Source organism: Mustela nivalis, assembly GCF_964662115.1.
Source record: "Mustela nivalis genome assembly, chromosome: 2".
Lineage (NCBI taxonomy): Eukaryota > Metazoa > Chordata > Mammalia > Carnivora > Mustelidae > Mustela > Mustela nivalis.
Window position 1 is genome coordinate 58,398,849 of NC_139021.1, and position 25,188 is coordinate 58,424,036.

At 36.0% G+C, this 25,188-nt stretch overlaps 1 protein-coding gene and 1 long non-coding RNA gene across 14 annotated transcripts in view; one reads left to right on the plus strand and one right to left on the minus strand.

Annotated features, from left to right (window-relative positions):
• The window catches only part of STAU2 (staufen double-stranded RNA binding protein 2), a 324,564-nt gene that overhangs the window by 29,504 nt on the left and 269,872 nt on the right, over window positions 1-25,188 (plus strand). For 4 of the 13 annotated variants that reach the window (XM_082719840.1, XM_082719851.1, XM_082719842.1 and 1 more), the window contains exon 3: window positions 18,952-19,082. The exons of the other annotated variants lie outside the window; for them this stretch is intronic. In XM_082719840.1, coding sequence (XP_082575966.1) covers window positions 18,969-19,082 — 114 coding nt within the window. In that variant the 5' untranslated portion in view covers window positions 18,952-18,968. The remainder of the gene's footprint in view (window positions 1-18,951; window positions 19,083-25,188) is intronic. 13 annotated transcript variants of the gene reach the window in all.
• Window positions 1-25,188, minus strand: part of LOC309859260 — a 268,946-nt gene that overhangs the window by 13,786 nt on the left and 229,972 nt on the right. The gene's annotated exons all lie outside the window — the stretch shown is intronic.

Here is a 25,188-nt window from a genome sequence, read left to right on the forward strand (position 1 = left end):
CCTCCGTATGTTTCTCAGAGTCCACGGTCTCTCATGGTTTGTCTCCTCCACTCCAATTTACCCCAGTTCACTTTTCCTTTCCTTCTCCTAATGTCTTCCGTGTTATTCCTTATGCTCCACAAGTAAGTGAAACTGTATGATATTTGACTCTCTCTGCTTGACTTATCTCACTCAGCTTAATCTCCTCCAGTCCCGTCCATCTTGATACAAAAGTTGGGTATTCATCCTTTCTGATGGCTGCATAATACTCCATAGTGTATATGGACCACATCTTCTTTATCCATTCGTCCACTGAAGGGCACCTTGGTTCTTTCCACAGTTTGGCGGCTGTGGCCATTGCTGCTAAGAACATTGGGGTACAGATGGCCCTTCTTTTCACACATCTGTATCTTTGGGGTAGATACCCAGTAGTGCAATTGCAGGGTCATAGGGTAGCTCTATTTTTAATTTTTTGAGAAATTTCCACACTGTTTTCCAAAGTGGCTGCACCAACTTGCATTCCCACCAATAGTTTAAGAGGGTTCCCCTTTCTCCACATCCTCTCCAACACATGTTGTTTACTATCTTGTTGATTTTGGCCATTCTGACTGGTGTAAGGTGATATCTCAATGTGGTTTTGATTTGAATCACCCTGATAGCTAATGATGATGAACATTTTTTCATGTATGTGTTAGCCATTTGTATTTTTTCTTTGAAGAAGTGTCTGTTCGTGTCTTCTGCCCATTTTTTAACATGATTATCTGTTTTTTGGGTGTTGAGTTTGAGGAGTTCTTTATAGATCTTGGATATCAGCCCTTTGTCTGTAGTGTCATTTTTGAATATCTTCTCCCATTCTGTGGGTTGCCTCTTTGTTTTGTTGAAGGGGTGGAGAATGAACTTTCATGCCAGTGGGCCTCAAAAGAAAGCTGGGGTAGTGATTCTCATATCAGATAAATTAGATTTTAAACTGACGGTGTAGTCAGAGATAAAGAAGAACCCTACATCATTCTTTTTTTTTTTTTTTTAAAGATTTTATTTATTTGACAGACAGAGATCACAAGTAGGCAGATAGGCAGGCAGAGAGAGAAGGGAAGAAGCAGGCTCCCTGCGAGAGCCCTAGGTAGGGCTCGATCCCAGAACCCTGAGATCATGACCTGAGCCGAAGGCGTAGGCTTTAACCCACTGAGCCACCCAGGTGCCCCCCCCTACATCATTCTTAAAGGGTCTATCCACCAAGAAGATCCAACAGTTTAAATATTTATGCCTCCAATACAGGAGCAGCCAACTAATAAGACAACTGTTAGTCAAGATAAAGATAGGGGATCTTAAAACACCACTCTCAGTAATAGATCATTCAGGCAGAAAATCAGTAAAGAAACAAGAGCGTTTAATGACATATTGGAACAGATGGACCTCATAGATATATACAGAACATTCCACCCCAAAACAACAGAATACTCATTCTTCTTGAGAGCACATGGAACTTTCTCCAGAATAGAACACATACTGAGTCACAAGTTAGGTCTCAACCGATACCAAAAAGACTGAGATTATTCCCTGTATATTCTCAGACCACAATGCTTTGAAACTGGAACTCAACCATAAGAAAAAGTTGGAAGGAATTCAAACACTTGGAAGCCAAAAACCACCCTGCTTAAGAATGTTTGGATTAACCAGGAAATCAAAGAAGAATGTTAAAAATTCATGGAAACAATGAGAATGAAGACACATTGGTCCAAAACCTGTGGGATGCCACAAAGGTGGTCCTAAGGGGTAAATACACAGCCATCCAAGCCTCCTTTAAAAAAAAAAAATTGAAAAATCCAGAATACACCAGCTCTCTTTACACCTTAAAGAACTGGAGAATCAACAGAAAATTAAGCCAACCCCACAGACAAGAAGGGAAATAATATTAGAGCAGAGATCAATGAGATAGAAACTAGAGATACAGTAGAGCACATCAACGATGCTAGAATCTGGTTTTTTGAAAGACTCAACAAGATTGATAAACCATTGGCCAGACTAATCCAAAAGAAAAGAGAGAGGGCCCAAATTAATAAAATTATGAATGAAAAGGGAGAGATCAAGACTAACACCAAGGAAGTAGAAACAATAATCAGAAATTATTATCAATGGTTATATACCAATAAGTTAAGCGGCCTAGACAAGATGGATGTATTCCTGGAAACCTATAAACTTCCAAAACTGAATCGGGAAGAAATTGAAAACCTGAATAGACCAATATCTAGTAATGAGATTGAAGTCATGATCAAAAACTTCCCAAAAAACAAGATCTCAGGACCTGACAGATACCCTGTCGGATTCTGCCGAACATTCAAAGAAGAAATAATACCTATTCTACTGAAGCTATTTCAAAAAATAGAAATAGAAGGAAGACTTTCAGACTCTTTATGAAGCCAGCATTACCCTGACTCCCAATCCAGGCAAAGACCCCACCAAAAAGAATTTCAGACCCATATCCCTGATGAATATGGATGCCAAGATTCTCAACAAGATCCTAGCTAATAGGATCCAATAGTACATTAAAAATATTAAAGATTATAAAAGATTAAAAACTGAGCCTGGGTGGCTCAGTTTGTTGGGCAAATGCCTTCGGCTCAGGTCGTGATCCTGGAGTCTTGGGATCGAGTCCCGCATTGGGCTTCCTGCTGGAGGGGAGTTGGCTTCTCCCTCTGACCCTCCCCCATCTCGTGCTCTCTATCGCTCATTCTCTCTCAAATAAATAAATAAAATCTTTAACAACAGCAACAAAAAAGATTATCCACCACGACCAGGTGGTATTTATTCATGGGATGCAAAGTGGTTCAACATTTGCAAATCAATCAACGTGATAGAACAAATCAACAAGAGAAGAGGGAAGAACCACATGGTCCTCTCAATTTATGCAGAAAAAAACATTTGACTAGATACAGCATCCGTTCCTGATTAAAATGCTTCACAGTACATGGGTAGAGGGAACATTCCTCCGCTTATAAAATCTATCTGTGAAAAACCACAGCGAATATCATCCTCAATGGGGAATAGCTGACAGCCTTCCCTTTGAGATTGGGAACACAATAAGGATGTCCACTCTTGCCACTGTTTTTCAACACAGTACTAGAAATCCTAGCAACAGCAGTCAGACAACAAGAAGAAGTAAAAGATATTCAAATTTTCAAAGAAGAAGTCAAACTCTCTCTCTTCACAGATGACATGATTCTTTATATGGAAAACCCAAAAAAGTTTCTACCCCTAAACTACTAGAACTCATACAGCAATTCAATAATGTGGCAGGATACAAAATCAATGTACAGGAATCAGTTGCTTTCTTACACAGTAACACTGAAAATATAGAAAGGGAAATTAGAGAATCAGTTCCATTTACTATAGCACCAAGAACCATTAAGATACCTGGGAATAAACCTAAACAAAGAGATAAAGGATCTGTACTCGAAGAACTACAGAACACTCATGAAAGAAATTGAAGAAGACACAAAAAGATGGAAGAGCATTCCATACTCATGGATTGGAAGAATAAACAATGTTAAGATGTCTGTACTGCCTAGAGCAATATATACTTTCAATGCCATTCTGATCAAAATTCCGCTGGCATTTCTCAAAGAGCTGAACAAACAATCTTAAAATGTGTATGGAACCAGAAGAGAACCTGAATTGCTAAGGAAATGTGGAAAAAGAAAAACAAAATTGGGGGCATCACGTTGCCTGATTTCAAGCTTTAGTACAAAGCTGTGATCACCAAGACATCATGGTACTGGCACAAAAGCAGACACACAGATCAGTGGAACAGAGTAAAGAGCCCAGATGTGGACCTTCAACTCTATGGTCAAATGATCTTTGACAAAGCAGGAAAAAATATACAGTGGGAAAAAGACAGTCTCTTCAATAAATGGTGCTGGGAAAACTGGACAGCTATGCATAGAAGAATGACCATTCTCTTACACCATGAACAAAAACAAACTCAAAATAGATAAAAGACCTCAACATGAGGCAAGAATCTGAAAATCCTAGAGGAGAACATAGGCAGTAATCTCTTCAACATCGGCCACCACAAGTTCTTTCAAGATATGTCTCCAAAGGCAAAGGAAACAAAAGTGAAAATGAACTTTTGGGACTTCATCAAGATCAAAAGCTTCCGTACAAAAAGCACTTTTAACTACACAAGTAGGTTAAAAGTGAAAAGTGGAAAATGATATAGCCTATTTGAAAGGAAGTTCGAATGAGCTTATTAACTTCAGACAATGGAGATTAGAGTATTATCTGGGATAAAGAAGGTCATTTCATAATAATGGGGTCAGTTAATTAAGACGACATAACAGGTTTAATGTTTATGCTCCTAATAACCAAACTTTAAACATACAAAACGAAATTAATTAGAAATGCAAGGAGAAATTCACATAGAGATTTCAGTAATCCTTCTCAATAATTGATATAAGTGGACAGAAAACTACGAAAGGTACAGTTGAGTTGGATACTACTGTCTGCCAACTTGACTTAACTAGATTTACAGAACACTCTACTCAAGAAGAGCAGAAGACATATTTGTTCAGAAGTTTATGTAGAACATTTACCATGATAGACTATATTTACCAAGATAGAGCCATATAAGAAGTTTCCGTAAATTCAGAAGGATTCAGTTCATAAAGAATCTTCTCAGACCCAGTGGAATTAAATTAGAAATCATTAATAAAAAGATCTTTGGAAAAATTTCCACATGTTTGGAAATTAAATAGCATGCTTATAAGTAATCCATCGTTAGAAGAAGCAATCAAATGGGAATTGGAAAATATTTTAAACTGAATGAGAACAGAAACAACATATGGAGGATGCTGCTAAAACAGTACTGAGAGGGAAATCTGTAGCTCTAAATGCTATAATAGGAAAGAAGAAAGAATGACTTTAGTTTCTACCTTAAAAAAGTAGATAAAGAAGAGTAAATTAATCCCAAAGGAAGCAGAAGAAAATAGTAGATAATATTGGGGCACCTGGGTGGCTCAGTGGGTTAAAGCCTCTGCCTTCGGCTTGGGTTGTTATCCCAGGGTCCTGGGATTGAATCCTGCATCGGGTTCTCTGCTCCACGGGGAGCCTGCTTCCTCCTCTCTCTGCCTGCCTCTCTGCTTACTTGTGATTTCTCTCTGTCAAATAAATAAATAAAATCTTTTAAAAAAAATAGTAGATAATATGAATAGTCCTCAGTGTATTAAATAAATTGGAATTGTAATTAAAAATCTGCTTATAAAGAAAACTCCAGGTCTAGATAGTTTCACTGGTGAATTAGATAAAACACGATAGGAGGAAATAATATCAATTCTACATAAACTTTTGAAAAACAGTTGAAGTGGAGGGAATATTTCCAAAGCCTATGATGCTAGCATTACTAGGAAACCAGAACCAGGCAAAGACATTATACATAAACTTCAGAATAATATTACTTGTGAGCATAAATGCAAAAAATCCAAACCAAATTTCAACAAATCAATTCAATGGTGTATTAAAAGGTTAATATGTTATGAACACCTGGTGTTTATCCCAGTAATGCAGGTTGGTTTAACAATAAAAAAAATCAGTATAATTCACCATATTTACAAACAAAAAAGTAAAAATCATAATCATCCCAATAGATGCAGAAAAATCATTTGAGTAATACAGAAAACATTCCTGATTTAAAAAAACAAACAAGAAAACTAGTAAACTAGGAATAGAAGTGAGATTCCTCAGCATGAAGCAGGGATCTATCAAAATCCTAGAGGAGAACATACGCAGTAAGCTCTTTGACATTGGCCACAGCAACTTCTTTCAAGACATGATTCCAAAGGCAAAGGAAACAAAAGCGAAAATGAACTTTTGGGACTTCATCAAAATAAAAAGTTTCTGCAAAGCAAAGGAAATAGTTAATAAAATAAAGAGGCAACCCATGGAATGGGAGAAGATATTCGCAAATAACACTATAAAGCTGATGTCCAAGATCTATAAAGAACTCCTCAAACTCAACACCCAAAAAACAGATAATCATGTCAAAAAATGGGCAGAAGACACGAACAGACACTTCTTCAAAGAAAAAATACAAATGGCTAACACATACATGAAAAAATGTTCATCATCATTAGCTATCAGGGTGATTCAAATCAAAACCACATTGAGATATCACCTTACACCAGTCAGAATGGCCCAAATCAACAAGATAGTAAACAACATGTGTTGGAGAGGATGTGGAGAAAGGGGAACCCTCTTAAACTATTGGTGGGAATGCAAGTTGGTGCAGCCACTTTGGAAAACAGTGTGGAAATTTCTCAAAAAATTAAAAATAGAGCTACCCTATGACCCTGCAATTGCACTACTGGGTATCTACCCCAAAGATACAGATGTGTGAAAAGAAGGGCCATCTGTACCCCAATGTTCTTAGCAGCAATGGCCACAGCCGCCAAACTGTGGAAAGAACCAAGGTGCCCTTCAGTGGACGAATGGATAAAGAAGATGTGGTCCATATACACTATGGAGTATTATGCAGCCATCAGAAAGGATGAATACCCAACTTTTGTATCAAGATGGACGGGACTGGAGGAGATTAAGCTGAGTGAGATAAGTCAAGCAGAGAGAGTCAAATATCATACAGTTTCACTTACTTGTGGAGCATAAGGAATAACACGGAAGACATTAGGAGAAGGAAAGGAAAAGTGAACTGGGGTAAATTGGAGTGGAGGAGACAAACCATGAGAGACCGTGGACTCTGAGAAACATGGAGGGTTTTGGAGGGGACGGGAGTGGGGGTTTGGGTGAGCCTGTTTGTGGATACTAAGGAGGGCACGTATTGCACGGAGCACTGGGTGTGATGCATAAACAATGAATATTGAAACACTGATAAAAATAAACAAAATTATGATGTTAAAAAAAAAGAAGTAAAATTTCTCAATCTGGTAATGGACATTCATGACAAACCTCATTTACTGACATTGTACTTACTGGTGAAAGATTGAATACTTTCTTTTTACAATCAGGAACAAGATAGAGATGTTTACTTTTACCAGTCGTATTCAACATTTTCCTGGCGATTCTAGGTAATGCAATCAGGGAAGAATAAAAATGTTATTCACATGTGAAAGGAAGGAATAAAGCTATCCTTATTCACAGATGGCCTAATTGTCTATGTTGAAAATCACACAGAATCCTGTTAGTACTAATCAAATGAGTTTAGTAAAGTTGAAGTATAGAACATTAATATACAAAAATCAGGTGGATTTCTATAAAGTAGCAAGGAGGAATGAGAAATTGAAATAAAAGTTATGATTTAAAAATATGAAAATATGAAATACTTATGATAAATCTAACAAAATATGTTAAAGAAAATTGAAAGCTACAAAATACTGTTGAGAATGAAGGATACCTGAATACATTAGAGATAGAGTTGGTACAGATCGTATATTTTGAATTGAACCATTGGGTAAAAGTTATTTGTAATCCTCAAATCAATACTTGCAGTGTTCTGCCGACTGGCACAAAATTAGATAGAGTTGCCTGATGTGCAGAGTCTGAACAGAGGAGGAACATTGTTTTCTTGTTTTAGCTTTCATGCATTAAGCAAGCGTCTTTTTCTTGCTCTGTTTAGTGCCACATTTTTAGCATTTTTGTGTTTTTTGGTTGGTTATTTGCCCGTTTAAAATGTCTCCTAAGCATGGTGCTAAGGTGCTGTGTAGTATTCCTAAGCACAAGAACGTTGTGATGTGACTTATGGAGAAAGTACATGTATTTAGATTAGCTTTGTTCATGCAGGAGTTAGAGTGTTGTCAGCTCTGAGTTCAGTGTTAATCAACAATATATACTAAGTAAGGGATCTATAACCAGAAACACACGAAAAGCAGTGTTATATATTGATTGAGAAAAATATGACCAGAGGTTTGTAGGAACCTGTCTTTCCCCTAGCAGCGGTGAGTTGATATTTGATAATTCATTGTTCATGGTGACGTTATAAAACATAATTATCTATGAGATGTTATTTCAATATTGAAAATTAACTGTATAACCTGTGTATGAGTTGGAAAACTGAAATTTGTTAAAATGTTGATTTTTTTGGATTGAAGCAAGGGGAAACCACAGATTGGTGAGAAGTAATGAGAATGTGCATTGGTTTAGTGTTAAAGGGAGTAAAGAAAAAGGGAAGGACAGAGGAGATATTTTATTTTATTTCATTTTTTTAAAATATTTTATTCATTTTTTTGACAGAGAGATATCACAAATAGGCAGAAAGGCAGGCGGAGAGAGAGAGAGAGAGAGAGAGAGAGAGAGAAGCAGGCTCCCTGCTGAGCAGAGAGCCCGATGCCGGACTTGATCCCAGGACCCTGAGATCATGACCTGGGCGGAAGGCAGAGGCTTAACCCACCGAGCCACCCAAGAGCCCTGAGGAGATATTTTAGAAACAAACTCTGCAACACTGGCAATTGAACACGAGAGATGGGAGAGAAATCACGGTGGTTTCAAGCTGGGGTTACTGCAAGGTGATGCCTTTCAGAGAAATAAGGATGGCAGGAGGGGTGCAAACCCAAGGCTGGTTTATTTTTTTTTTTTATTTTTTATTTTTTTAAGATTATTTATTTATTTATTTGACAGAGAGAAATCACAAGTAGGTAGAAAGGCAGGCAGAGAGAGAGAGAGAGGAGGAAGCAGGCTCCCTCCCGAGCAGAGAGCCCGATGCGGGACTCGATCCCAGGACCCTGAGATCATGACCTGAGCCGAAGGCAGCGGCTTAACCACTGAGCCACCCAGGCGCCCCCAAGGCTGGTTTAGATAGCTTAAGCTTGAGGTCCTAGTAGACCTCAGCTGGTGGGGTTCATCGAGCAGTTAACCTTTCAGTCTGGTAGGCAGGAGAGAGGTCGGGTGTAAATTTTAAAAGGAGTTTCCTAGGGTTCTGGGCTGGCTCAGTCAGTAGAACATGCAACTCTTGATCTTGGGGTCATGACTTTAAGCCCTATATTGGGCATAGAGCTTACTTTTAGAAAAAAATTAAAAAAAAAAAAGGAGTTTGCTAAGCTGCATAACTGAAGTATAGTTCTATCACAAACCTTAAGTTTCTAGACTTTATAAGGAGGCAGGGAGCATAGGTCTGAAGAGCTGTAGGTCAGGGGGAATGTAGGCATGGGGAAAATGAGTGTGGCATGGAGACCTGAAAGATAGGTCATGGCATGAGGGAAATATCCAAGTTAGGAACACACTGCAAAAATTTGTAAATGAAGAGTGAGGTCCTAATTGGGGAGCATCCACAGATCCGAGCTGTTCTACACAATGCATTAACTTAGGTTGCTGATGGGGAGGGGTTCCTCTTCACTCTCTCTCACTCAAACCTTCTCTCACTGAACAAGATGACCTTCAAAGTCTCTTCTAAACCTGTTGTATTTCTTTATTATAACCTCATTTCTCTCTCACACACATTATTATAACTTCATTTCTCTCACACACACTTCATTTTTCTCACCCAAAAACAATAAGAAAAAAACCGAAAGCACACAAATTTGTCTTGGGAAGATAGATAGATACAGAGAACTCCGAACATATCACCAATTTACAGAATTCTAACTTTACAACCAACTATTCCAGACAAGAAAATTGGCGGAAACTTGGCTACAGTAACTGTAATTCAATTAAAGGTTTTTAAAGATTTTATTTATTTATTTATTTGACAGAGAGAAATCACAAGTAGATGGAGAGGCAGGCAGAGAGAGACAGAGGGAAGCAGGCTCCCCGCTGAACAGAGAGCCCGATGCGGGACTCGATTTCAGCACCCTGAGATCATGACCCGAGCCGAAGGCAGCGGCTTAACCCACTGAGCCACCCAGGCGCCCCTCTCTTAAAGGTTTTTAAAAAGGAGTTATCTTTAAAAAATGATCTCTGAGATGCCTGAGATCATGGGTGGCTAGCTCCTTTGGAAGAGCATGAGACTCTTGATCTTGGGTTTTTGAGTTTGGGCCCCATGTTGGGTATAGAACTGATAAAAAATAAAATCTTAAAGAAATAAAAAAAAAACGGGGTATCTGGGTGGCTCAGTTGTTGAGTGTCTGCCTTCGGCTCAGGTTATGATCCCGGGATCCTGGGATGAGTTCCACATCGAGCTCCCTGCTTGGCAGGTAGCCTGCTCCTCCCTCTCCCACTCCCCCTACTCGTGTTCCCTCTCTCCATGTGTCTCCTTCTGTCAGATAAATAAAATTTTAAAAAAGAAAAAAAATTAAGGGGCTCAGTTGGTTAAGCGTCTAACTTTAGCTTGGGTCATGTTCTTAGGGTCCTGGGGTGGAGCCTCAGGTAGGGCTCCCTACCCAGTGGGGAGTCTGCTTCTCTCCCTCTGCCCCTCCCCCTGCTCATGCTAGCCATATCTCCGTCTCTCAAATAAAATCTTAAAAAATTAAAAAAAAAAATGGGTGCCTGGGTGGTTCAGTCGTTTAAGCATCTGCCTTCAGCTCAGGTCGTGGTCTTAGGGTCCTGGGATAGAGTCTCTCATTGGGTTCCCTGCTAAGCCAGAGCCTGCTTCTCCCTCTCTGCTGCTCCCCCTGCTTGTTGGTGTGCTCTCTCTCTCAAATAAATAAATAAAATCTTAAAAGAAAAAATTAAAAACCTAAGAAATACTTTAAAAATGAAAGAAAAAGTTTGATTTTTACCAAATTAACCTGTAGATTCGAGGGAATTCTTCTCTAATCCTTGCAGGCATTTTTGCCTAGAATAAAATTCATATGTAAATACAAGAACTTAGAATAGCCAAAACAAGTGGGAAAAAGAACAGTGTTGGGGTACCAACACTACCTAATTTCAAGAAATATTGTAAAGCTACAGTAAAAGTAGAATTGGCATACAAATAGACAAATATATTACTGAAATATAAGAGATAGTCCAGAAGTCAACCCACTTACATATTGATAACTGATTTTGACAAAGCCATGAAAAGCAATACAGTGGAAAAAATAATAGCATTTTTCACAAATACTGCTTGAGCACTGGACATTGATCTACAAAAAAATGGAAATGAATCCATATTTTGCACCATGTACAAAAATTAATTCAAAATGGCCCAGAGACCTCAATGTGCAGCCCCAAACTATAAAGCTAGAAGAAAATGGGAATATTTGAGACCTTACCTAGTTAATGATTTCTTAGATACAACACCAAGAGCACAATATGTAAATGGATGAATTGATAAACTAGATCTTACTAAAATTAAAGTCTGCTCTTCAGAAGACACTGGTAAGGGAATAAAAAGAGATGCCACATTCTGGGAGGAAATCTTTGTGAAACATATATCTAATGACATATTTAGAATAAGTAAAGAACTCTTCAGATAAAACAATAAGGAAAGTAACCCAATTGAAAAATGGGTAAGCTATTTTGGTGGATGCTTCATTACAGGATAAATATAGATAGTGTGTAAAATATGAAAACATCACATGTGTACTCAGTAGGGAATGTAAATTAGCTTCACCATGAGATACCATTATGTAGCTATTACAATGGCTAAAGTTAAGAAGACCGACCGTATCAAATGTTGGTAAAGCTACACTATATTTTAGCAGAGTTTAAATCCCAAGGTGGCTTCATTTGTAAAAGTCAGGGATTGTAGACACGACACTTACTGCCTGCTTTGAATCAGGTCCTTGAGCATCTTGTTTTTCAGAACCTTGGTGGCCCTGTAAAGATTGGAAAGAACAATGGCAGAGTCTAAAACTTAAACTGTAAACCATTCCCTACTTTTGGTATGGTTTTGTAAAATATTTTTTTAAATGTAAAGTATATATATATATATATATATATATATATATATATATGCCTATTCATTGTAAAAAAGTACAGCAATGGGGTACTATAAAGTAGAAAGTGTGGATTCTCCAGATACCTGGGTGGCTCAGTAGGTCAGTAAAGCAACTGCCTTTGGCTCAGGTCATGATCCTAAGGTTTTGGGACCAAGTCCTGCATAGGGTTCCTTGCTCAGTGGCGAGCCTGCTTCTTCTTCTGCTTGGTGCTCCCACTGCTTGTGCATGTACTTACTCTCTCTCTCTCTGACAATAAATAAATAAAAGGCAAGGAAAAAAAAATGAGGAGTCTTTCTGTTCCCTGCCTGTTGCATTTCTTCTGTTATGCATAGGCACTTACTTGATTAAAAAAAAAAAAAAAAAAAAAAAGATCAGACAGTAAGCTGTCCTGTTTTTCATTTAACACTTTTGTAACATCTTCCATGTCAGTGCACAAGATCTGTACCTCATCTTTTCAGGGTTGCACATCCCACTGTAGTTTATTTAACCAGTTAATTATTGCTGGATAAATATTTAGCTTGTTTGTAGCTCTTGAATTATAGTCTTGCTATGCATATTGTCACTGTGTATATTTTATGTGAGTCTTCCTATAGTATGAATACCTGGATGTAGAGTTGCTCTTTTAAAAATAGAGGCAATTGAAACTTTTCTTTTTTTTTTTTTTTTTTTTTAGCTTTACTTATTTATTTTAGAGAGAGTGCATGTGCACAGCATGGAGAAGCAGAGGGAAAGGGAGAGAAGCTCAAGCAGATTCTGCACTGAGTGCAGAGCCCATTGCGGGACTCGATCTCATAACCCTAAGATCACTACCTGAGCAGAAACCAAGAGTTGGAGTCTGAATCAACTGCACCACCCAGGTGCCCTGCAATTGAAGCTTTAATCAGTATTGCCAGTTTGCTCACCAAAAAGTTTGTCCACATTCTATTTGCATTGGTAGAGTTTGCACCCATTTTCCTACATCCTTGCCAATACTTATATGATCATTTTACGGTCTTTATCAGTTTAGTGTGATAAATTACATTTCCTTTCAATTTCATTGAAATTCAAATATTTATTTCTTTAGACATTAGTTTTTTGAGCAGATGTGTTTACTCAAATTATATTGTGAGTTGATTGTGAGTACATTTGCCCTTTTTTCTACTGGATTTAAAAAAAATTTTTTATCATCTTTGTGTTTTATGGGTGTCAACAATTTTTTTTTATATGTTGCAAGTATTTCTTCAGTTTGTAGACTTTTTTTTTTAAAAGATTTTATTTATTTATTTGACAGAGATCACAAGTAGGCAGAGAGGCAGGCAGAGAGAGGAAGGGAAGCAGGCTCCCCACTGAGCAGAGCCCCATGCGGAGCTCCATGCAGAGCTCTATCCCAGGACTCTGAGATCATGACCTGAGTCGAAGGCAGAGGCTTTAACCCACTGAGCCACCCAGGCGCCCCAGTTTGTAGACTTTTTAAAGCATAATTTGTGGTATCTTTTGCTAGTATGGGAGTTCTACATTTTTATGTTATTATTAAATCTGTTAGTAGATCCCATTATAACTTTTAGGTTTCCCTTCTTACCTAGAAAAGTTGTTTGTCTTACAGGATTATGACAGAAATTTAGCCAAATTTTCTTGTGCTTTTATCATATTTTTATATTTTATATTTTTATACTTACGGAATTTATTTTTATGTTTATATAAGGTAGGAACTTAAATTTTCCCCTAATCAATAGGCAATTAGAACAGTTTGATCTTTGGGTATTGATTTCCTTGGACAACCTTAGGTTATAGTCTAATCTGAAGTTACATGGTTTGTTTTAGTTACAGCTGTGGAGAGGTAGTCTTATTTCTTTCTCCTAGAAGGCAAGAGCCTGTGGAAGGCAAATTCCTTTGCTCCTTTGACTCTGGTTTTTTTTTTTTTTTTTTTTTTTAATTTTTTAACTTGGGTATTAGGATGAGTCACTTCCAATAGCAGGGCCTAGGGGAAGGGAAGCCAGCAAAGAGACTTAGAAACTGTGTCCAAGTCATTTCTGGGACCAGGGATGGAAATAGATTCTTCTATGGAGAGACTTGCCTTGGCAGGTGAGGTAGACTAAGTATTAGCAACAGCTCTGGCTGCAATTTAACTACTTTAAAAATGTTGCTACTGTAAGTTCTGGCTTAGGAAGTTTTTGGTATTTTGGTGGATTCTGGTTCAGTTTTTTCTGCAGTTTCCTTATATGCGTTCTGTTTTCTGCTAATGATCTACTTGTATTTGCTGGAATGTGATGTGTTTTATGTGCTTTCTCCTGCATGTGTGCTGTGGACAAGCTTGGATTGTCTTTGTTCTACCCTTGCAGGCTTACTTAACTAATCACCACCTCTTGAAAACTGCTCTTTTAGTACCTCTTTCACCTAAGAACTCCCTGTAACAACCTTATCATTAGCATTTGTATTGTATTGTATTTGTTTATGGTATGTGCCTGTTTTTTTTTTTTTAATTTTATTTATTTATTTGACAGTGAGAGATCACAAGTAGGCAGAGAGGCAGGCAGAGAGAGGAAGGGAAGCAGGCTCCCCACTGAGCAGAGCCCCATGCGGAGCTCCATGCAGAGCTCTATCCCAGGACCCTGAGATCATGACCTGAGCCGAAGGCAGCGGCTTAACCCACTGAGCCACCCAGGTGCCCATGTGCCTGTTTCTTATGCCATTTTGTGAGCTTTCTTGGGACCGGGATTTTGCCTGTTGATTAAAAATTCTCAGCTCCATTATTTTGGTATGGTTTGAAGATTTAAGTCCCAGAGAGTCAGGACATTTTATAAAAATACAAAAGTAGGGTTTGTCTCAAAAAGACTAGAGTGTACTAATTTTTGTTGAATGTGCTGATACTGGGGTTATAAATATCTATTTACCAGTATTACTCATCAAAGTTATGGTGAGTTACATGTAAACAAATTTAATACCAACATAGAATATTCCCTAACACAAATATGAGAAATCTTAAAATGTCTTTTGTAGCACAGCTGGAAATTTTTCAGTGGAACCAAATTTATAAGTCAGTCATAGTCGTAAGTCTGGAAAAAATAACAAATACATGCTTTTTACAGAATATTAAAGAAGTCTATTTGTGTGAATCAAATCAGCTTTTCCTAATATTTTAATTCAGAATATTTTAACTTGGAAGGCTATGAAAAAACGTTTATAAAACTGTATCACTCTTTTCATAATTTGATGGTAGTGTGCTTTAACAAATTATTTATAATCAGAATAATAATGGATTCTTATCATTGTTAACAGGTCTTATGTTATCCCATTCAACTCATAAAATTATCCAGTAATATAAAAGCAACTATTATTTTTGTTTTACTGCCTAGAAAGTGACCTTTAAATACTTTCTCAAACTCATATGGGATCAGTAAGTAGCTGAGATATCCAAAGCAGGTTCCTAACCATCAAACGGCAGTTGCTCTCTCAAAATGGGAAAGTCTTAGATTGTGAAATCCATTATCATTAATTTTATTTACTTCTAAGTAGGCTTCTATCCCAGCCACCAAACTGACTTGAAGCCTATTTCAAAATATCTTGATGAAAACATTCACAGGTCTCTTCAAATTGTATACATATACAACAGTATATGTATATGTATACAACAGTATATACAACAGTATATGTATTTCTCCCTTTTTGCATTATTGACTTTTCTAAGAAGTTATATATAAATTAAGCTTGTAGGTCTTAACTTTTATAGGTTAGTTTTATAGTTTTGTAGATGCTTTATTAAAATTTTGGTTTAATTTTTTGAAAAAGATATAAAAAGGTATAAAAAAGAGAGTAGCAAGATCATGCACCTGTGCAGTTGGGCAAGGGAAGAGGGAAAGGAAGAGAGAGAATGTCACATAGATTCCCCACTGAGTGCAGAGCCCCACACAGGGCTAGATCCCATGATCTGAGGATCATGAGCTGAGACAAAATCAAGAGTTGATCACTGAACTGACTGACCCACCCAGGCATCCCAAAAATTTTGGCTTAAATTTTAATTATTGCTCTATCACTGAGCTCTGTCAAGTAGTTAATACTAATAAGATTCCTGATTAAATAGAGGTGTAGCTATTTAAAATAAAGTTTTAATCATTCTGTAAAATAAATTACAACTAGGTCTAAATATTTTAAAATCTACCAAATTTAAACCTTTAAATTTTAGTTATAAAGCTTTATTTAAATGAGATTCTGTGTGTATTTGCACACGTTTCACACCAAATCTTAAGCGACACATTAAAAAATGTTTATTAAACATTTTAAACACATTAAAAAATTTTATAGGATTTATGTTATTTTTATGCAGTGAAAAGTCAAAGTTAATGAGATATACGTTTAACACCATGTTATTAGTTGACATTTTACTTTAAAGTATTTAGATCTGGTTTTCTTACCAAGCAAGTATACAGGGCTGTGAACATCATTTTTTAAAAATTTAAACTCAATCAGCCAACATATATATTTTATCATTTTAATATATTAAAAATCTGTACTATGAAAAATTTTCATAGTGACTATAAAATTGTCACATTGTGCTTGATATGCTCCTAATATTTTTTGCATTTTAACAGATGAATATATTGCATTGCTGAGTTATAAAAATTATACAGTAGTATATGTGCTATTTAAGTGTTATGCAAAATTAGCTGATTTTTACCAGACTTTAATATTTTCTCATTTTTAACAAATTGTCATTTTTCTTTGCTTCTTGATACAGGCATAGGTATCTGTCTTCTGTTGTACTTGAGTTATTTAATGCCATGGTATGCAAGGACCCAAACTGATTATAACCCAAGTCACCTAGTATTTTATATGATGACTGACTTATGGTACAATTTATAAAATTTACAGTGGAATAAGTAAGATGCAGATTTCCTCAAACCTCTCTTGACTTACTCTTGTCTTTTTTGTGCTGTTCCAAAAAGTAAAAATTACTAGTTTTTCTATTTGTTTTACATGCCACTTAGAGTAGTTTAATTGTAGAATCAGTTGTCAACTGTATTGGTCCTACAGGTGGTTGTTTAGGTTCTCCTTTCTTTCACTTGTGCTTTAGTAGGTATTTATGTAGTTTTTTAATCAAATAATTTCTAAATTGTAATGTGATCAAATTATTGTGTTAAATTATTGATCCTGAAAAGAGTATGAAAAAGTTAAGAGAATACTGTTCTGTTCATTAAATTTGCCATAGAAAGTTCATAAAGTTTCTAAATTGAGTTATTTCTATTTATTTAATGTATTTTTCACACACTGTGACTAGTTTAATTGAGCAGAAAGTAAGCCACTTGAGTGTTTTATGCTAAGGTTTTAAAATATTTCTTGGTATGATTTAATAGGAGATGAAAGAAGACTAAAAAGTAGTTAATGTGTCTATAAATGAGATGAATGACTAATACAGGATAAAATAATAGAGTATTAGGAAAATATTTTGAAGCTGTAATAATTGTGGTAGAATTTAGAATATTGTACTTTAAAAAATCTTAACCTCAAAACAACTTGTGAGTTAAGTAGGATAGATTTATTATACTCTTAAGGATAAAGCATAGAAGGCTTATTAAGTTAAATTAAGTAAAAATCATTAATACCTTGCAGGTTAGGGAGGGGTTTCTTTTTTTTTTTTTTAAGATTTTATTTATTTGACAGAGAGATATCACAAGTAGACAGAGAGGCAGGCAGAGAGAGAGAGAGAGAGAGGAGGAAGCTGGCTCCCTGCCCAGCAGAGAGCCCGATGTGGGGCTCGATCCCAGAACCCTGAGATCATGACCTGAGCTGAAGGCAGAAGCTTAACCCACTGAGCCACCCAGGCGCCCCAGGGAGGGGTTTCTTAAACAAATAGCAAGCACAGACTGTAAAAGAAAATATTGATAAATATTATACATAAAATAATCAATAGAAAAAAAGACAGGAGTTGTTCCCAAAGAGGAAACCCAAATGATCAATAACATGAGAAGGTGATTAGACTTACTAGGAAAATGGGAATGCAAATTAAAGTAATAGCGGGGAAAACAAAAACTAATAGAGGGATACAATTCATCAGACATCAAATTATCAAAAATTAAAATACCTGACCATACTCCATGTCTTCAGGGTTGGAGGGAAGTGGTAATTCTCATACTGCCAGCAGAAGGTAATTTGGTACAGTCATTCTGAGTGCCATTTGGCAGCATGTTTTTACTCATAAAGGTAAAGAATTGAAACAATTTAAATGTCTGTCAGTAGGGGAGTGTATTAGAAAACCGATGTGGTATTGTGATGGAAATTATACAGCAGTTAAAAGTAACACAATGGATCTATATAAGTTATAATATCAAAAACATAATGAAGAGTGAAGAAAGTTTGAAAATTATATGTTATATTACTATTAATGTGACTGCAAAACCATATATATCTCAAGATTGTATTTTCATGGATATACATACATGCATGTAAATGTATTATAAAATATTCCAGAGGGATATATTCTAAATTCATTTAGTAGTGGTTTCTGGAAAGGATAAACGGACCTTAACTGGAATATAATACTGTTTTGTTTTGTTTTAATGAGACTTAAACTTGGAAAATATTAATTTCAGTTCTAAGGGGTAAGAACTTGGACATTTGTTAAATTGTCCTTTCTACTTCTTTTAAAATTTTATGAAAAAAAAAAATCCAAAAAGGAAAGGAAGTTACTAAAAATAGTAGTTGAAAGAGCTAGTACTTAAGCTTAGACTCCATTCCCAAGTCTAGAGCTTTTTCAATTAATATGCTGCCTCAAAATAAGAAGGAAAAAAAAAAGTAAGATCAAATGATAATAAGGTAGAATATAGTTTTATAGTAATAAGAATCAGGAGAATTATGTGTTTATGCTAAAATTTTTTGAGAGGAAAGGAAAGTTATAAGATAAACTAAAAATCATTATAATCGTATTATTTAAAAATCGGTATGTGTGCTGTTATCAAAAAATGTATAGAGAGCAATTTAGGTACTTAGGGAAAACGTTACCTGAATTTATTGTTTAAATGTGATACATATTTCTGTTGCATGTAATGGAACACTTTAGATGGTTTGAGTTTTTTATATAAAATTCATGAAAATAATTTAATCCAAATTTACAATCTGACGTCGATCTAAAAAAGTCAAAATTAGCTTTTCTTCCATTTTAAAGTCATTCTTCACAAAAACTTTAAAGCCTTTTTATTTACAGCTTCTCTCCAAGATAAAATGGCAAACCCCAAAGAGAAAACTCCAATGTGTCTGGTAAATGAGTTAGCCCGTTTCAATAGAGTCCAACCCCAGTATAAACTTCTGAAAGAAAGAGGGCCTGCTCATTCGAAGGTAAGGTTATGAAGAGAGGTGGTGAGACATGCTTATCAAAGTCTATCAGATTTATCATCTCAGGTTTTAATTGTGCTTCATTGGGGGGTGGAGGGAGGGGCAGCAGATGACCTAAAGGCTTTTAGTTCTATATTAATAATATTTAGAAGTCTGTAACTAAACAGTTTTATTGCTCATTATGGTTTACAAAGCTTTGTCAGATTTGGTGCTTCGCAAAAACCTTAACAGATCAGGAGATGTGGATTTTGATTTTTGTTTTGTAAAGTAACTTACACACAGAGAAGTTAAGTGACTTGCTTAATAATAGCTCATATGTGCCTGTGCCAGCACTTGAATATGTGTTCTTTGGCTCCCAAATGCAGTGTTCTTTCCATTAAATTAATAACTTTTAAAGTAAAATGGACACAGAGTAAATATAACAAGTTACCTAGTGAGACATCTTTTCCAGTGTGATACGCAGTTATAAGTTTCATCATTTATAAAAGTTGTATGTAGCAATATTGTTGTTATTTATGCATTCATTTATAATATTGTTCTCTTGAGTGGGAGAGCAATTTATATTTACATATAGCCTCATATATATGTTTGTATATATGTTATAAAGAAGTCTATAATTAATACATTTTTGTTTGAGCTTTATTCATATGTTTTAAAAAGCCTCAGTTGTACACAAATTTCCATGGTACATTTTTAATCTTGTATTTATGATCATTAGTTTTTTATGATGAGACAATTGATCCTCAAATTGGTTAATCTGTATAAAGCAATGGCTATTGGATTATATAATTGTTTTCTAGTACCTCCTTCTAAGATATATGAGATTAAACTGAAATCTGTTAATTTTCTTCCCTATTAGAGACTTTTATGAAGGATTTATGGACAACAGTTTAATTTGTCATTATATCATTTATGTAGAGAATAAAGTTGTGGCCTTGGTCTACCTGTTAAGTCATTTATCCTGACTCTCTTTTGTACCCATTAATTCGTACTCATTTCGTATTCATTCCTGTTCTGCCCTTATCACATTGAACTGTTGCATTTCTTAGAACGGTTCATGTTTTTTTCACATCTCTCTGCTTCCCCTATGTTGTAGTGTCTCCCTGCCTTGAAGGTCCTTTTGTTCTTATGCATTTTTGAACACTAAGCTCACACAGCACATCTTCTAAACCTTTGTGAAACTTCTCTGATTCCTCCACTGGGCCTTCAGCAGGACGTGTCTTCCTCAGGTGTAGTCACTGCTGTGCTGTACATGTTGGTCATTATTTTGTACTAGACTGAGCTTTATTAAGGTTATTGTTCTTCTATATTTTATGGCTCTTATAGGAACTGTCTTCCTAGCTCCTCATTTCTAATTCCAGGAATTCTTTCTTGAGGTGATTCCCCAGCTTTCAATTTCATGTTAATAGGCTAACCCATGTCACCTCACAGTAATCATTTGTTGACCTTTGGGTGATTCCATCACATTTCTCATGCCTCACTTTTACTCTGACTCATCATGTTTTAATTTTCGATGATTTCACTAAGTAGATGATTGTTCCAACATGCTGACATTTCAGTCATTGTACTTTTGTTATCTTGCTCCCTCTCCTCTAGCTGCTCATTCCTGTGATATTTTTGACTTTATCATAACCAGTAACTGCAAGACCCTCCATAGTCTTAATCTCAAGCATTCATCTCTGTCTGACACCTCCTAACTTTCTAGTTCATTCCCTCTATTTAATTTTAGTACTTCTTCCATACCACAAATCTATTGATTCTACCACCCTTTTACTACCTCTCACTCCCCTCAGTCCTCATATGGTTCTTACCCAGCTTAAATTCCATATGCTTTGTATGTACACTCAGCAGTCTTCCCCTTGGTTAGCACTTGCTAAGTATCACTTATTTTCTTGGGAGATTAACCAGTTACAGACAATTAACATATTTATGTACGTATATATGTTTTTATGTTATATGTACACATACTTAAAAGTAGTGGTTCTCAACCTTGGTTGTTCATTGAAATCACCAAGGAAGCTTTAAACAACACTTATGCATGAGTCTTACCCTCAGGAATTCTAATTTGATTGGTCTTGGATGAAGCCCAGACACTGGGATTATTTTTAAGCTCTCAGATGACTCAAATGTGCATCCAGAGTTGAGAAACACAAGATAAACGTCTTCAAAGTGGTGTAGAATTATCTTTTCGTACATACTTGTTGGTGGGAAGTAGTGATCTTTCTTCTTTCCTCCACTGAGTCTTACAGAATCTGAACAACTTAACACAACTTTTAACATGTGACTATTAAATAACAAATTGTAATGCTTTCCTTGCCCCCTTTTGTTTATCTGCTCACTTTCAAGTTGAATGCTGAAGTAATTTGGTATCACTTATATTAGTTTGAGTTATTGTGACATTGCTTTACCTCCTAGGTACCTAAATATAGTTCATTTTTATTTTCTTACGGGTTGTCATTTTGACTTTTTCAAAATTGTAAAGAAAGCTATTACAATATAAAGTATAAGGAAGAGAACCAGAAAGAAGACAAAATGTATTTTCTTCTGTTCCTCTATTTCCCAATTTTGAGAAGTTTTCGGTATGCATGAGTCAGTGTTAAGAAAGCTCCAGTAGCTGCACTCTGAGGTTTACTTTGGAATAGGTTTCACTGAGGGAGGCAGTATCACCCAGTGACCTTGAAGCCAAGTAGTCTTCTTTTTTATTTATTTACTTTTATGCTAGCTAGATTTGTCAAGCTTGATCTTTGTTCTACATTATCCAGCTTATGTGGCCTTGAACAAGTGATTTAGAGTTTCAGTTTTCTCATCTGTAATTTGAGAAATATGGTATCTGTTCTAGTGTAGTGTAATGGAATGATGGTTTGTAAATTCTTAGCAACTATGTTGATAGTGGGGGTACTCAGATAATTATGTCAATGCTTGTTAGTAGAATATAGGATTAAAAAAAATCCTTGGCAAAATATCTATTGATATTGATATTTCCTATATCATAGGCACTTTTCCTTAGTCAGATCTTCCTACTTTGGTGTCTTCTCTGATGTCTCTCTTTGATTATTGTGGGTACAAGTCCCTTATTAGATATATGTTTGGAAATTATTTCCTCCTACTCTGTGGCTTATCTTTTCTTTTTTTAAACAGCATCTTTAGAGAGCAGTACTTGTTAATTTTGATGAATTCCAGTTTATCCATTTGTTCCCTGTACTATTGGTATCATGTCTAAGACATCTTTGCCTTCTATAAGATCATAAGATTTTCTCCTATGTTTTTTTCCTAGATACTTTATTGCTTTAGCTCTTACATTTAGATCTAACTGCCATTTTGTGTTAATTTTTATATGTCATGTGAGATGTAGCAAGGCTTATTTATTTTTTTGCAAATAGATGTCCAGTTGTTGAAGAGGTTATCCTTTCTTCACAGCGTTGCTGTGCATCTTTGTCAAAAATTAGCTGTCCATGTATGTGTTCATTTCTGGAGTCTTTTCTATTCTATTGATTTATTTTCTCATCTTTATGCAGAGGCTGTGCTGTTTGGTTTGCAGTAGCTTTATAATTCTTGAAATCTGGGAGTAGTAGCCTATTAATTTTGTTCTTTTTCAGATTGTTCCTTTGCATTTTTATATGAATTTAAAATCAGCTTGTCTTTTCTATAAAACACCCTGCTGGGATTTTGAATAGAACTGCTCTGACTCTATAGCTCATTTTGGGGCAAATTGACATGGAAAGAAAATTGAGTCTTCCAACACACCAACAAAATATCTCTCATTTATTTAGATATTATTTAATTTCTCTCAACAATATTTGTAGTTTTTGATAGTCAAGTATTTTACATCTTTAGACTTATCCCTAAGTATATCATTTATTTTTTTTAAGAGTTTATTTATTTTTTAGTTTGTGAGAGAAAGAGAGAGAGCAAAAGCAGGGGGAGTGTCTAGCAGAGGGAGAAGCAGGCTCCCTGCTGAGCAAGAATGTGGGACTTGATCCCAGGACCTTGGGATCAAGACCTGAGCAAAAAGCAGATGTTTAGCCGACTGAGCCACCCAGATGTCCCAGTATTTCATATTTTTGATGCTATTGCCTGTGGTCACGTTTTTTAAAATTTAGTTTCTTGTTCTTATTGATTATTGCTCTTGTATAAAAATACAGCAATTTTTGTGTATTGATGCAGTGTTCTGAAATCTTGCTAAACTCATTTATCAGTTCGAGTTGCTTTTTAAAAAATTCCTTTTTAGATTTTTTTTTGGGGTTCTACATGTCATCTTTTTAAAAAGGTTTTATTTATTTACTTGACAGAGATCACAAGTAGGCAGAGAGGCAGGCAGAGAGAGAGAGAGAGAGAGAAGAGGAGGAAGCAGGCTCCCCGCTGAGCAGAGAGCCCCATGCGGGGCTCAATCCTAGGACCCTGGGATCATGACCTGAGCCAAAGGCAGAGGCTTTAACCCACTGAGCCACCCAGGTGCCCCCACATGTCATTTTTAAATAAAGATGTTTTGAATAAATTTTTATTTTATTTTTTTATTTTTAAAGATTTTATTTATTTATTTGAGAGAGAAAGAGGCAGAGATAGTGAGAGAGAGCATGAATGGGGAGGAGAGGGAGAAGCAGGCTCCCTGACTTGGGGCTCGATCCCAGGACCCTGGGATCATGACCTAGCTGAAGGCAGATATTTAACTGATTGAGTGACCCAGGCCCTCATGAAGACAGTTTTTAATCCTACTTTCCAATCTTAATGTCTTATTTATTTCTCTTGGTAATTGCATTGGTAGAACTTAAGTGCAATGTTGAATAGAAGTGATGACAGCAGACAGCTCTTAATTTATTCCTGATCTTATGGGCAGTCATTTCAGTTTCCCCCCATTAATTGTCATGTTAGATGTATCTTTTCTGTAGATGCCTTTTATCAGACTGAAGAAATTCCTTTCTACTTAACATTTACTGAGAGTTTTTAACATGAAGAGATGTTGATTTTTGTCATATGGTTCTACATTGATTGAGATGGTAATATATGGTTTTTCTGTTTTTTGATCTCAATATTTTGAATTATGTTGATTGACTCTGAAATGCAGACTCTACTCTTGCATTTCTGGGATAAAACACTTTCTTGTAATGTATTAGCTCATTTCCATATTGATGGATCCCATTTAATGTATTTTTGAAGCTTTTATTTAAATTCCAGTTGGTTAACATAAAATGTAATATTAGTTTCAGGTGTAACATATAGTGATTCAGGACTCTGTATGGCACCTGGTGCTCATCACAAGTGTAGTCCTTAGTCCCCATCACCTATTCTACCCATCTTCCCACTTACTTTCCCTCTGGTAACCATCAGTTTGTTTTCTATAGTTAAGGTCTGTTTTGGTTTGCCTTCCTCTTTCTTCCCCCCACCTTTGTTTTGTTTCTTAAATTCCACATGAGTGAAATCATAAAGTATTTGTCTTTTTCTGACTGACTTTGCTTAGGATTATGCTCTGTAGTTCCATCCAGGTCATTACAAATGGCAAGATTTCATTCTTTTTTTTAATGGCTGAATACTATTCCATTTGTGTGTGTGTGTGTGTGTGTGCGCGCGCACACACACACACACAAGCCCGCACAAGCACACACACGCACACATCTATCTCCCACATCTTCATTATCCATTATCAGTCAGTGAACATTTGGCTTCTTTCCATAATTTGGCTTTTGTAGATAATGCTGCTATAAACACTGGGGTGTATGTATCCCTTTGAATTAGTATTTTTGTATCCTTTGGGTAAATACCTAGTTGTGCAGTTGCCAGATTATAGGGTACTTCTATATTTAACTTTTTGAGGAACCAACATACAGTTTTCCAGAGTGGCTGCACCAGTTTGCATTCCCACCAACAGTGTAAGAGCAATCCCCTTTCTCTGCATCCTCTCCAACAGCTGTTATTTTCTGTGTTGTTCATTTTAGCCATTCTGACTGCTATGAGGTAGGTGATATCTCGTTGTGGTTTTGACTTGTATTTCCCGGATGATTAGTGACATTGAGCATCTTTTTAGGTATCTGTTGGCCACCTGTATGTCTTCCTTGAAAAAATGTTTATTCATGGTTTTTTTTTTTGCCCATTTTTAATGGATTATTTGTTTTTT